Source organism: Dermacentor silvarum, chromosome 1, assembly GCF_013339745.2.
Source record: "Dermacentor silvarum isolate Dsil-2018 chromosome 1, BIME_Dsil_1.4, whole genome shotgun sequence".
NCBI classification, from domain to species: domain Eukaryota; kingdom Metazoa; phylum Arthropoda; class Arachnida; order Ixodida; family Ixodidae; genus Dermacentor; species Dermacentor silvarum.
Genome location: NC_051154.1, coordinates 351731831 through 351746874, shown reverse-complemented (window position 1 = coordinate 351746874; position 15044 = coordinate 351731831). Strand labels below are relative to the sequence as shown.

The 15044-nt window shown below is 47.2% G+C and overlaps 1 protein-coding gene across 1 annotated transcript in view; it reads left to right on the top strand.

Annotated features, from left to right (window-relative positions):
• Positions 1 to 8269: 8269 nt before the first annotated feature.
• The window catches only part of LOC119444751 (uncharacterized), a 91737-nt gene continuing 84962 nt past the window's right edge, over positions 8270 to 15044 (top strand). Inside the window, 2 exon segments of the mRNA XM_049662686.1 lie at positions 8270 to 8781; positions 9105 to 9257. Of these exon segments, the coding sequence (XP_049518643.1) occupies positions 9137 to 9257 (121 nt within the window). The 5' untranslated portion in view covers positions 8270 to 8781; positions 9105 to 9136.

Sequence of the window (15044 nt, the reverse complement as noted above, 5' to 3'; positions counted from 1 at the left end):
GATTAACTTACAGACTGTCAAGATGCCAAGTTTATCAGAATTGAGGGAGGTTATCAGAAGCACGTGCCTTGTACTTTATGAGCATGCGCGAATAATACATGCCAGGTACGTAACTTCACCTCCGTGCGTATGGCTTTTTACTTCACGGCGGCTGCCAAGATATCATTGAGCGGTTGTTAATTGACTGATTTTTATATTTTCGCTTAACCAACTCAAGTTCATATGCCTATATATATATATATATATATGCAGGAAAGAAGATTATTGTTTGATTTAATTCAACAAAGTAATACTTATTCACGCTTTTTCGCACGATGAAAATCGCTACCAGTATTTCGTATCTGACGGCACTGAACTACAGAATGATCTAGGCGGCACCGAAGGTTGCGGACCGGGCCGATGGGTGGTTAGAAAAAAAGTACCACGTTAACTACAAAGTATTTCTCCTTGGCGCGCACACACACACACACACACACACACACACACACACACACACACACACACACACACACACACACACACACACACACACACACACACACACACACACACACACACACGCACACGCACACGCACACACACACACACACACACACACACACACACACACACACACACACACACACACACACACACACACACACGCACGCACGCACGCACACACACACCATTACAGAATAGGAGTTGTATAGCCATTAACTCATAAATTACATACATTTGAAAACAAACGCACGCGCGAGAACACAAAAAAGCTTTGTCACTGCACGAAGAGTCAACAAAAAGTTAAGCGACACATTTGAAAAAAAAAAAAAAACTATATGCACAGTTATAGCTAGGTGCTCTGTATTGACTGAACAAAGAGTCCGGCTGTGCAAAGAGCATTAAAATCTCCATGCAACTTCACCTACGAATATAAGGAAAGCTGTAAGATTCACCTCGCAAAGAACGAAGTGCTTAGAAGGCGCGAAATGCTTTCTCCCGATGTTATGGAGCCACGGAACCGGCCAACGACATTCCGTTCTCCTCGGGAAATAGAAAATAATGCTAGCCGCGGTACTCTCGCCGTTACTTTTTAATCTGGCCATGATGAAGCTTCCGGCTCAGCTGGCGAAGGTCGAAGGCGTCCAGCACGCGCTGTACGCCGACGACATAACCATCTGGGCCAAACACGGATCGGTTGGAGACATTGAGGCCAACCTGCAGCAAGCGGCGGAGATCGTGGACGTCTACGCCCGCCGCTGCGGCCTTGAGTGCTCCCCATTCAAATCCGAATTCGTGCACATTCGCCCGTCGCGTAAGTGCACCACCAAAATGGAGCTATTCCTGGCCAGCGGCCCGATACCCGAACACGATGAGATTCGAGTGCTTGGTCTCTTTATCCACAAACACAAACGAGTTGATACAACAACAGCCAAATTGCGTAAGGTGGGGGACCAGGTGGGCCGGATGGTCCGCCGGGTTTCCAACAAACGCGGGGGGTTACGGTGCAAAGACGCCTTGCGGCTGGCGCATGCATTCGTGACCAGTCGAGTCCTCTACTCGACTCCTTACCTCCACCTGCGCAAGTATGACGAGAACGCCCTCGAGGTGATTCTCAGGAAGATATACAAGCGTGCCCTTGATCTCCCGATAACCACGTCCAACCACCGCCTCATGGGCCTGGGGATGGTAAACACTTTCGCGGAGCTCCGGGAGGCACACTTGACAAATCAATATACAAGACTTTCAAAGACGCCGTCGGGACGCCGCCTATTAGCCCGACTTCACATCCAGCACCCAACACTGACGGAAGAGCGCGTACGCATCCCCGAAGTCTGGAGGTACGCCCTGCACGTGCGGCCTCTTCCGGCCAACATGACACGTGACGACCACAGTGGCAGGCGCCTTGCGCGGGCGGAGGCACTGGCCCGCCACTATGGGAACAAACACGGAATCTTCTACGTGGACGCCTCCGGCCCTCACCATGGGGGGTGGTACACGGCCGCAGTCGTCCATGAAAACGTCGCGGTGAATGGCCTAACATTCAGAGCTCAAGACACAACACATGCGGAGGAAGTTGCCATCGCGCTAGCTGCCGCAGACCAGGACTCGCGCGTCATCATTACCGACTCGAGAGGGGCCTGCAGAAATATTGAACAGGGGTACATTCCTCTCATTGCGTCTCGCATCCTTCAAAACAGTGACTACCTCGGGGCCCCCGCGTCTCGAATGATCGTATGGGCTCCTGCTCATATGGGCCTCGAAGGCAACGAAACGGCAGACGCCGCTGCCCGCGCGCTCACTCTCCGGGCAACGCCTTCAGACCCTTCCGAAATGGATCCCGAACCCAATCCGGCCCTAACTTTTCGAGAAATTACTCAACTATACCAATTCGGCCACGCAATTTATCCTAAGCCCTGTAAGGGCCTTACAAAGGCAGAGGAACGTACACTCCTCCGCCTTTACACCAAAACACTGCTGTGCCCGGCAGTTTTAAAGCACTTTGATCCTGCCTGTACAGGAAAATGCCCGCATTGTGCGGAGAAGTCTTCGGACATCTTCCACATGGTGTGGGCATGTAAATCAACCCCGAACCTCACCCCAAAACCAAACCCCACCCGGGAGGACTGGGAGGCAGCCCTGCTCGGCTGCTCCGACCTGGCGAGTCAGAAGGCCCTGGTCGACCGAGCACAAGCCGCGGCGGCCGCCAATGGGCTCCTGTAATGAGGAGCCCACCTAGTGAGTGTGAGAGGTGGCCCCCTCCGGGCCACCTCAAGCTTCCTCCGTGTTAATTAAATAAAGTTTTTTCATCATCATCATCTTTCTCTAACCAGCTGCTGCATTGAAACGCGCACCAGCAAGGCATTTCCACAGAGAACGAAGCTCAGATTCTTACGGAAAGACGGGAAAACAAGGAAACGCACGTTTGGAGCGGCAGGGCGACCACCACTTGGACAGAGCATGGCGGGCGGGAGAAACTGAAGGCGCGCGAAAGCAAGTTTCGCGCTGTTTTCGTGACGTCAGGGTCACCTGATGGGGTAGTATCGCGCGCCGCAGCCATTCAGCGTGGCGGATGCGCCGCCTCCGCGATAGAGGGGGAGAAAAAGGGGAGGTAACCGCACCGGCAAGGGCGTTGCGGCATAGATCAAAGCGTGTCGCTACTTTCTAACATCAAGGGGTTTTAGCAACGATTAGAGTCACTGGAAAATTTTTGATATACGTAAATATAACTGAACTGTTATTTTTCTGTTTCAGTCATGATTAGAGCCGCGCATGCAAGCTAATTGTGACTTTAAAAAATGAGAGAGTCTGCCCCCTGTGCTCTTTACATAAATGCTTCAGAGCTGCACTTGGGCGTTTGTTTTGTAAGCATCTGCGCATGTTTTTTTTTTAACATTGAATTCAATATATTCATTCATTGAACATTGAATTCAGTTCAATTCATTGAGAATTGAAATTTTTTTTAACATTGTACAGTTCAATATCAGGTCTATGCCTTGTAGCAGGACCACGGATGGCACACACGGCCGTGTCACAACATGGAGTACAGCTATGGTGGCCCTTCTAGCCACCATAGCACAGCCCCACCGAAATTCGTGACCCGGCTGCTCCCAGAGTAGAGCAGGTGCGGGAAAGCCAGTCTAATAACGTTGGGGAAAGCTGTGCCGGCGCCGGTTCACGTGAAGTGCGTCATCAATCAGGGTCGTTTGGTGTGTCGCGGGGAGGGAAACGGAAAGAAATTTGGCGGTTGGCGTGCTCCGCCGGGCTTCCCTCGTCTCAGATCAGTTTCGGCGACGGGATGGGAAGGCTTGCGTGGTACGTTCCGCCGAGGAGCAGGCTGCGTTTGAACAACGGCGCCGCGAACCCGCTCGGGAAAGGGCTCGTCGTCGAGTGCCGATTCTAGCCTGAGAGCTTCCGAAGCCCAGGCGAAACGTCAGCGAAGAGTCGCGGAGCCCTAGTTGCGGGAGCGCGATGTTGAGGCCAAACGTCAGCGAAGAGCCGCCGACCCTGAGGGCAAACGAAGCGGAACGCCTGCGACAGCGTCGTCTTGCCACAAGCCTTCGCTTACCCCCATTTTTTCGACAGGGGAAGGGCTGGTAATTTTTGATTTTAGAAAAATTACGGGGGATGCTTAAAGCTTTCTAAGAATGTGAAGGCGAAAGCCTACTTGGACATATATATGTCTGCACTTTTTAACAAAAGTGACAACAGGACAGCTCGAACGTATAGTGCTGTCGTAAAAACGTAAATGCTTGTCTGCTAGCCCGGAAGCCGGGATAAACCCGAATCATTTCCACAGCCCGAATGACGCCTTTTCAGATTTAAGCAATGAATTCAGTGTAGCACAATAGACTAAAAAGAGAGAGAGAGAGAGAAGAAGAGAGAGATGGCCTACATGGCTTGAGCGTCGTGTTTGCAAACACGACGCTCAAGCCATGTATAGGTGATCTCACGAGAAAACGGAACCATTGTCTCGTTTTCTTCGTCCCTTGCGCTGCCCTACCGACAAATCAAAACCAATGCGCAAATTTTCTGCACGTCAAAAAAAATAAAAATAAAATAAAAATAAAATCAACTGCCTCATGTCCAGCCGCTGCAGGATTGCTAAACACGCGGTAAGTATGGAATGTCGCCGAATGCTTGCATTTTTGGGGCTGCTTAAATTTATTTATTTATTTATTTTCAATACTTTCAATTTTCATTGTGCGTCATGAAACAAAATATTCATTTCGACATATAACAGCGCACAAAAACGACACCGCTACCATCAACGTTCACCAGGCCATCCCTCCTCCACCGCAGCGCATAAAAGCGCAATTAAGTGGAATAAACCAGTTACCAACCAACCAGCTTGTGTTTCACACACACACGCACGCACACACAAACAAATAGAAACATTGTGCACGCATGGTTGAACTTGCGTGACAAGTAGGGCCATATCTGTGGATTCGGAGCAACGAGGCAAGAATGTTTTTTACGGCCGCAAACAAAGGAACTTGCTTTCATTCATTTCGCTGAGGCCTATGGTGACAAGACCCGCCAACAGGCGCTTCACTGATATGTTTCTGACCCAAAATAATTGCTAATCCACAGTGACTTGTAGGCCTTCATTTCTTGCAGACTGACGCAGGTCGCAGTAAACGCCAGATAATTATAATCATGTCCACGTGCATCGTGGCTGCCAGCGCCTCGGGTCCGGAGTCGCATTCGCACCGACGCGCAGTTTGTATACAGAGTCCACACCGTCGCACATTTCGACCTTTGCTTTAGGCGAGCCCGCATTGACCGGACAAACCCGCCCATCCACGAAGGGCAAAATTCGGGGCGTCTTCCAGAAACGAATCGTATCTGCAGTTCAGGACTCTCAAACTTACGCACTCCGTGCACATTAGTCGAACGTACATAACATAACGCCTGCACCGCGTCTGCACCTTGGCATTCATTTCGAGTGTCGCGCTGTGCCTGCACCGCAGAAATCGAGCTGCACAATTTCTGAACTCCTCGTGCACCGCCGCGAACTGGTTCACCGTGGTGCAGGCGAATCGAACGGACCTCCTCTAAGTCCCGTCTGTCCTCTGCACCAGCTCCCGCTACAGACGCTCTCGCTTTATGTCACTTGCCGCATGTGCATAAATGTTTGTCGTCTGCTAAATTCAGCTTCGCTGCTGGCGCTCAAGTGTTGCCGCTCAATGGCCACCATCACTCTTCGTAAATGTTTACTGCATAAACTTGCCACATTTTGATCCCCACTAACTACGCACGTGAATTCCACCCTATGGCCTGTTCCATCTATTAGTGGAAAACAAACCATCGCGGATATCTAGGCACCTAGGCATTTCCTAAAAATTGTGTGTGCATACCACGACACAAAGTTTATTTGTAAAAAAAATTAATGATAAAAGTAGTAGGGAACCACAATTAAAACAACATAACAAATACGCAGCTACAAAAACGCTGTTAACGAAGACCAAACCTTGAACAACTGCACTCTGTTCCGCAGTTAGCTATATTACACAATTTTCTCTGTGTGGAGAGTATTTGCATTGCTCATGTTATTAGGGGACGTAAGCTTACGCGGCCTGCTTTATGGCGCGTTCATGTAACGGCAAGAGGATTTCGAAGATATACAGACAGGTCGGCGAACATGTGCTGTTAATCACGCTGGGCCTGCGAGGACAGAAACGCGCGGGGAAGACGTGTATACGAGGCGTACACTTTAATTGTTTCACTCCTCACGTGCGTGGTTGGATTTTAAATTCAGAGACGTTATCATACTTTGCGTAATACGCAGTCAAGCGAGTGTTTATTTTAAGTCAAGGCGGTATCAGATGGTAGCAATCAGTTTCGCAACACACAAAGCACAGCACGTTCTTGCACTCTGGCAGCGACGCAGCTTCGTTATTTTCTTGTCGTCTGCTACGCGCGGGCCCCCTCCAATTTCAAGCTGGCGGTTTGCTGTACAATTTCGACGGCCTGTGGCGCTCTGTAGTTGTGCTACCTAGAGTTACTGTATACGCTACCCTACCTTTTGTAGCATATGCAGTAACTCTAGCTCTAGCAGCCTCGAGGTGAGGGGGAGGGGAACACATCGCCCGTTGTGGAGATGGTGGTGATGAGCGGAGGCAGAGAGCACTGCGGCATGCTGCGCGCGCTGAGGGAGAGCGTGTTCGCGGCAAAGAGGTTACATACTAAAACTTAACCTCCTTGGTTCGCGGTATCGACAGCAAAAGCATTGCCGAACGCCGGAGTCGGCTCTCCTGTACTTAGCGCTTATCTCTACCGTCGTCCCCGCCAATCTTGCATCCTAACTTTGTTCACTTTTCCCCTACCCCCAGCTTGAGTAGCTGGCCAGAGGAATTTACCATAGGCTGATTTCCCCACCTTCCTTATAATTAAACTTTTCTCGCTTTAGATTAAAAAAAAAAAAAAAAAAAAAAAAAAAAAAACATCTTACTACTTAGACCTACAATTGAATTGAACCGTCACGTACAACGCATCTTGAGAGCCTGACGCCGTTCGACTGCCCACCAATGTAGCTGTTCATCTGCTGAGTTTCGTCCCGTAGTGTTAGAGACGTTATTATAAAACATTGCACTGTTACGATGAAGTGTATGACCCGGACAGATCTATAGAGGCGGAGAACAGCGCTCTCACCTCTAACGGTAGACTTCGCTGGAAACCAAAGTAACAGTGGCGCACCGACGGGGGGGGGGGGGGGGGGGGGGGATTCGGGGGTTGTAACCCCCCCCCCCCCCCCCTGAGGCCGACTTAACCCCCCATTTTGTTTAACCCCTTTTCTTTCCTTACACATTTTAGTACTGCAACTTAGATGTAAGATGCGCAATCGTCTGCACACTAGCAAAAAGCGCATTTTTTGACAATTTCCCGTGAAGAAATCGAAATTAGTGCTGTTTAGATGGTATTGGCAAACTGTCAAACCCCCCCCTGGCAGAGATCCTGGGTGCGCTACTGCAAAGTAATGAACACTTTTTACCTTTATGCGTGCAGGAAACTAGCTCTTCCCGTGCTATAGCTCTCCGGCGGAAACATCCATAACTGAACCACCCGTGCCATTAAAACCTGAATTTACTTATCGTGCCACTGAAGCGTTGAAAGTAGAGACACTCTAGTTGAAAGCTACCGCGGATCGTGGCATCAAGAAAAGCATAGACGCGCCCTGTTTCTTGTTTACCGGTAGTGTGGACATAATAATTACTCGTAGCCACCATCTATGCAGGCTACATAAGCGGAATATTTTACGTGTACTTACGTACAAAAACGCAAAAAAAAAAAAATAAAAAAAAAAATAGGTTTCGTACTTCGCGCTCATTTCAGCACATGGTTGCTAGATACGTACCGGTGTAGCCAAGCTACTGCTCTCGAGGCTACACGACGCTGCACCAGGCACCAAGAAGTGCATATCACACAGTATCAAAGCTAACAGTTTACCATAAAAAGCCAACATGAATTAATTCTGGTTATTTTAAATGCCAATGCAACCACTGACGGTTTTTAACGGTGCAAGCTGCTTAACTTTTCTTCAAAAACGCAGACTTTTTCGCAAATCAGTTTGCATACTTAACGTACAGCTGCGCCATCTTCCTTAAATTACGTACTTATATATATAATTTGACATTTTGTACGGGTTTATAAATACCTGTTTTTTTAGCCTACAGATGGGGCTATTAATTTTAAAAGTTAAGTTTAAAGCTTTTTGTTGGTTCTGTTCTTTTTAAGGGGAGGTGTTCGTAAAAGAACTTTTCCTTTGCAGGTTACAGACATTTTGGACTAAATTCAGGTTGCCGTGGGCAACCGGGTTTTGGGTGGTGACTCGTCTGCGGGTGTTTAGTGAATCCTTCTGCTGGCCTCCTTTTATTTTGAGGCAGGCAAGAAGCAGCGGACTGTAGATCAATGTGCCTAGGACGCGTGTAGTCGCTACTGATCGGGACGTGGGTGAACTGGGGCGCGTGCGATTGTTCCAGTGCGCTCGAGGCAGCTGCCCTACCCGATGGAGGTAGCAACAGCGGCTGTCTTCGTTCACTTCGTGGTGGCGGTGCTTCATCGGATGACAGCGAGCCCATCCTAGCTACGGAATGCGCATCGACGCTGTCGGGTCATTCGCGCTTTAGCATTCGTACAACTCACTCCCTCTTAAGTTCTTCCCGATTTCTTAAATCGCCCGTCGTTTTTCTTCCGTCGTGGGCAGCGTTTATGATTTTGGGGAGTGCCGGTTCACATCGAAAGAAGAGACCGAAGTTCAAGGTTGGAGGCGCCCCTGTGCCGCTCGCACCTTCGCTGCTGGTGAGCGGTTCCTTCCTTTTGTCAGTTGCGAGCTCGTTCGTGGCGTGTCGGGTGTATATGCTGCCGACAAGGATCATGTAAAGCCTTTTCGGGCGGGCGCCCCGTGCCATAAGTGCTCGGAGCGGTCAGCCGCGAAGGCTTACGTGACGGAGTCTTGCTCGCACGCGACGACGCCACGAAAGGGTTTTTAATTTAGTGACCGAGTCTTTGTCCCCCCCCTGGTGCGTTTGAGCGCCCGTGGGTGGCGTTCGACGGACGCCGCTTGCTAGGGTGAACGTGCGGCGAACGCGAGCCCGTTCGAAACCGATTCGTGCCATCCGCAGGTGCTACCGCCGTCACTTGGAAGACGACGACCATGGCGAGCAGCGACGTGATCGAGGTGTTCATTGAGACGTTGCACGGCACCGCCTTTGAGCTGCTCGTCTCGCCTGCGGACACTGTGGTTTCGATCAAGTCGAGGATATCAAGACTCGAAGGTGCGTATGTAGCCACCATCCGCTGTGTTTTCTTGCACTTGGCGTCAGAACTGCGCCGCATTCAGGGTGCCTCGATGCGGCGGCGTTCTGGAACGTGCCTAGGCAGTATGCGATTACGCCGTGAACTGCGGCCGATTGTCTAGCATTTCTCACTTTGGGCTTGCTTTTCCTGTTTTCTTCAGCGGCACGGCGGCAGGTTTTCGTTTATGCCTTCCAATATTTTGTGCACTGCGCATCGCAGCGATTGAGACCAACCACGCGTTTTTTCTGCGTGTGTGACTGGGGAAACCCGAGCCGGCATTCGGCACACTGGACGCGGGGCGCCAGGAAAGGGCTGTTGATCTTTTTATTCGAAGTTGCAGAACTCCCTGGTTCGAAACGACAGCTTTGATTAGTGATAAGTTGTTCTGTGTGCATTCGCCTGATCTACAATCCCGGCGCCGCGCGAGCGGTATCGAAACTGTGTTTCAGGCGCAAGAAAGTTTAGGCCTTCTCTGGGCTGGTCGGCAAACGTGTTGGCGTTTATTCATACGGTACCGTGAAACGAATGTATGTTGAGAGGGCATAGGAGAACAACGTCCAGCCCGTGCCACGTAGTACACGGCTCGTGCCGAAGCGTTCGACCGACGGGGACCCCTTGCGTCGCGTGTGTTGGCGACTGCGCGTGATGTCTTCGTAAACAATTGTCGCCTCTCGCCTGATGCCGCATTGGTGGTTTACGTAGGTTTACGTTTGTCGCCACTTGTTCTAGGTCCCCGTTATGAAAAAAGTAAAACGCCGTTCGAATGGAAGTCTGGGCCGATTCGTTGAAGTAACAGCATCGAATGGGTGACACATGCGTCACGATCGTTCACCTCGAACGACCGCACTGGTCGTGTTATTATTTTTGGACGTATTTTTCCTTTTCCTCCGGGCCGGGAACGTAACGTACGCGTTCATGGCCGTCGACTGTTGCCTTGTTTTTGGCCGCACGTTCTTGCATGGAGCGTGGAAAACGCGACGCCAAGTACTCACCTACATCGTCCATTCCCCAGCCTGTGTTTAAACTGTCATGCGGCAGCACACGTTCGCAGCGAACTTCCGCTGTACTCGTCTCGCGATGCTCTCGCCACTATAGCGGCCCGACTTGGTCCCACGTCGTTGCTATTGAAAGAAGTAACCGCGATGACGCTTTCCTGGCTAATAAGCGCGTACGATACCAGATAATTTTTCTTAGTGGATCAGCATTTACAGGGTGAAACAGTAACGTTTGCTAACATTTTCGACAAATTGGTACGCAGACGAATGGTGCATGTCGCACTGCTACTGCCATCGGGATATCGAGTGAGGAAATTGATTACTTGAGCAAGAGGATGCATTAGCATAGAAAAGGTGCATAATTAACGTGTGAACGAATGGTGCATACTGACTCTTCTGTTTTTCTTTGCTAACAATTACTTAGAGCGATGCTCATTGTTGGAATGCTTGCTCCAAGTACGATTTTCTTTTCAGTGAAGCTTGTGCAAGCGGTGTTTGTATTATATTCAAATAATTATTCTTAGAGCATGCCACCTGTATGTCATGACATTCATTATAGTTCTCTTCTGGCTATGCAGGTGAGTGCTGCTTTATCATCCCATCTTTCAGTATGTCTCGACTTTGAAGGCTTTACTGAGGCTGTTCCAAAACTGACTGATAAATTTGTTGCAAGTGCATTAAATATGCTTGAAGTAGTAACCAAACAACGAAACATAGCAGAATTAAGCAGCAGGAGAGCATGTTCTAAAGAAGTATTGTTGATGTATGTCCAAGGAGACAACTTCCGTGGAGGATGTTTAATATTTATGGCATTAGGCTGCATGCGTTTTGCTTGTCCGAATGTCTAAAGGAAAGAAACTTGTAATTTCCCTGCTATGCCCATTTTTGTTGTTTGTTTCCATGAATAGAAGGGTTAATGAATGTGCTTATAAATTTCTGCATAACACGGTGGTATCCTTATATGGTTGCAAGGTTTTTACAAATTGGGAAAATTTGTATGAAGCTCTCAGTTCCTGCAGCGGTAATTACATACTCTTTGTTGTGATGTCTGCTGTCGTTTTCTTATCTGTGTTTCGTAAGCTTAGTAATATGCTGTTGACTTCATGTAGTTCAAGTGCTTCTTTCTGTAAATCACGGCATTCTAAGTTAACGCTTGCCTCCAGTAGATGACATTGCAGCCCACGTCGACTTGTTTTGACAGTAATCGGCAAACATAATGCATGGCTTCCTGCTGGAGATCCACTGTTCAGAGGGTACCACTGTTTCTGAAACTGAGGGGGAAGGACGTCAGTTTTTTCTTTTTTTTCTTTGAAGCTGAAGGGCTTTTTTTTTATCTTACTTATATGAAAAAGCAGCAGACAGTTGCGGGTAATGTTTCATCCAGTGTATGACGAGGTACCCATGATGCTCTCTTTTGTGTCGGCAATTGCCAACTTGTCAGGCTTATCTCGTAAAGAACTTGTGTAATTAAGGGACATGCTTGTTTGCGGTAGCATTGATTTTTATTGTCTAGGCTGCATGAATAAAATGGAGCAGTTCTTTAAGCACCATTGTGCTGGCCCCTCTATCAGTTGCATTGCCTTGCTGGAGTAAAGCATTCACCTAGGCCAGTATAATGTAAAACTAGTCCAATCTGTTTTTATTCCAAATCCGCCGTTAGCCCTCCGTGATAGGTCAGAATGCTTCCGGTCCAGCCCATATGGGCAGAGCCTGAGCCATTTTGACCTATCACGAGGAGAGCTAATGGCCGATTTGGAATAAAAACATATTGAACTAGTTTTACATTATACTGGCCCTATATAGCCTGATTAGTTCTCCTTGGAAGCAGGCAGCTTGCTAGGAATAAAGAAAAAAAAATTCCTAGCATGTTATAACTCGTAAGCAACTTCCACAGAGGTTATGGATGGGCGATAGCATAGCACTTTCTCTGTAGATGAGTTCATGAGCTAAAGTGCTGCAAATAGCAGTGTTGCCTTCTCAGTTGCCGATCTTTTGCGCCTTTTGTCAGGGATTGTATTCTTTTAATATGTTGGTGTTCTGCGTTAGATCTTCTGCTCAAGCCCATCTCCGTTCACTTGAGCTGCAGCATTTTTTCTCGCACAAGCCGTAAGCTATTCCTGCAATTTGAACCTGGATCTTGGTACTTTCTTAGGGCAGGGCTCACTTATTGCCTGCTCACCCTTTCTTTAGTGGGCAGCATGCATCACTTCAGGGTTTGTGTGGATGGCTTAAAGATTTATACTGGAACCCAGTGAGAAGCTTGAAAAACATGACCTGGGTTTCCACACATCCTCCGAAATTAGTTTGCATGCTCATATGACTAGCTTTTACAAGGGAATCAGTAAATAACAAATGTTGGTTGAAAATGGCACTAGGGCAAAGGATGTTTTACTTGTTACATACGGTGAATTTACCTGCTTTTACAATATGTTATTTATGTTTGCCCTAGAATATCCCTTTCTAGCTCTCTCTGCTTTTGTGTTAGGGGAAATGCTTTGTGAGACAAGGAGTTATTTTTTGACCTAATTCCTCGGGGTGCTTATGCTGAATGTTAGCAAATCTCCCTGCGAGGAATTTATCTGGCACGCTTTCCTTTTTGGAGATGCGAAAAAGAAAAATAGAGATGTATTAATAAATTATGCTTCTGCAATACTAAAAAATCCACTTCTAACATGAGGACACTAGAGAAGCCAGAAAATATGCAGAAATTAAATTCCCGCTGCAACTTGCCATGATGTTATATATTTTGACGGTGTCTGCTTGGGCATAGTTAATTTACCAGTAAATATGGACTACATTGTATTCTAAAGGAATTTAGAAGTTTCGAGAACTTCTACAGCACCACAATGGCCCATAGTGTAAGTACTTATGATGTTACTGACGTACCGGTGCTTGGGTTTCAGTGAGAAATTTAAGAACAAGTTAGCCATTTTATTTTCTAGTACTCAGCCCTAATAATGTGAAATTAACAAAAATAGGTTTCAAGCTATACTTCATTAGTCTACACTGATTTAGAGTTTTTTTTAGTGTCCTTTTAATTATCTGACTGAATCCATCGTGATGTTGCCTTGTGGTGAGGTTGTGGGTGCAGTTCCTCGTGCAGTTCCTCGTGCAGTTCCCCGTGCAGTTTCTTGTTGCAAAATACTTGTTGGTCCACACTGCATGTGAAAATATTAAACATGAATGCGTCTATATTTGCACATTGCTTGCATAAAAGTTTTATTCCACATATCTTTCTGTAGATCTTACCATCAGTGTGTGAGAACCCCTCGTAGGACTATTGAGATTGGGTACTAGGTACACTTGGTGCTACTGTCCTCTGTGCTTTTGAGCAAGTGCTCACGCAGGATCACTACAGTCCTGAGTGCATTATGGTGGCACCCATGGCACTCTTGATTAAAAGGTGTATACAAGGGGTGTATCAGCCAAACTTGTGCCAAGCCTTAAAACGGTCTAGGCGTGCACCATGCAAATGAAAATAACTTGGTATTGTTGACTGTCCTCTTGAACAGTTCTAAGTACTTTATACTTTGAGCATAAATCAATAGCAGAAGTTAATGAGCATTCAAAGTATGGATTTCAACCCAATACATTCTATACAAAAGTTGCAGAGAGTATTGGGAAATACAGTCGAACCCTGTTTCAACAGACAGGCTTGTGCACTGAAAATAGTTCAATATAATATCAGGTAATTTGATATACCAAAAGTTGCCTATAACAAACTCCAGCAAACTTTTGCTATGTGTTTGTGATATACGACTTTATCTCTAGTTGAGAAAAGAAGCTAGAAAGGAATCCACTTATTGAAAACAAAATTATGTGCACTGGCAGTAAGACTGATCCACTTGGAATTCTAGAAGTGCATTGTATTGGTCTAGCCTAGCTTTTCTCCGCGGTGACCCTGTAAATTGAAGTAGTACTCACAAATATTTATGAAGTTGTAGAAACTGAACCACATGCTTCTCGCCCACAAAAGGATGTTACTTAGGAATTGAAAAGCACGGAGAACACTTGTAAGGTATTTTTATTTGATGCCAAAGTTGGTCTCGAAATGCCAAACTTGGCATCGTCAACATTATTGTGACATCATGACACAGCAAAATTTCCTGACGTCATGTAACAGCAAGTCTAGGTATGACATCACTGCTCATGAAAAACGCAACCGAAATTGCTGTGCGCATTCCTTGCTATGCTCGTGTCAAAATGATTGCAGGAATAGAATGAGCTAATATATTCCGACGTGCATCCATCACCTGGGTGCTGAAACCGAAACTGGCTCATAAAAACAGGTATTATAGTAAATTATTTAAAACACTCCGATGCTTGCCAGGAAAAAGAGTCAGTGGAAATTGACAAGGTATTCCTTCATAAGTCTATTTTGGTTAATTTCTGGTAAGGAGGGTGATTGCAGAAAAGGAAATGAAGGCTGAACTTTCATTTTGTAAATTTTATGTTGAAACCCCAGCGCTGGTTTGTCAGTGTGACGTCACTACCAGAAGTTCTCTCTCCTACTTGTGCCATTGTGGCACAGTAAAAAATCTTGTAGCATGTTTAAGTTCAGTCTTTGGCTCTTTTAGAGTGTATACTGTAGTTCGTCTTGTAGTCCAGAAATGTAACTAGGCCCAAGCCGTCAAAATCGGAAATGGCGAGCTGGTGCGAGAACTTCAATGCAGCGTTGTCATCCATCTTCACGCATATTTTCTGGCTTTTGAAGCCTTCTCTCATGGTAAGAGTGGCTTTGTGGGTATTGTGGACAGATAATTATCCATT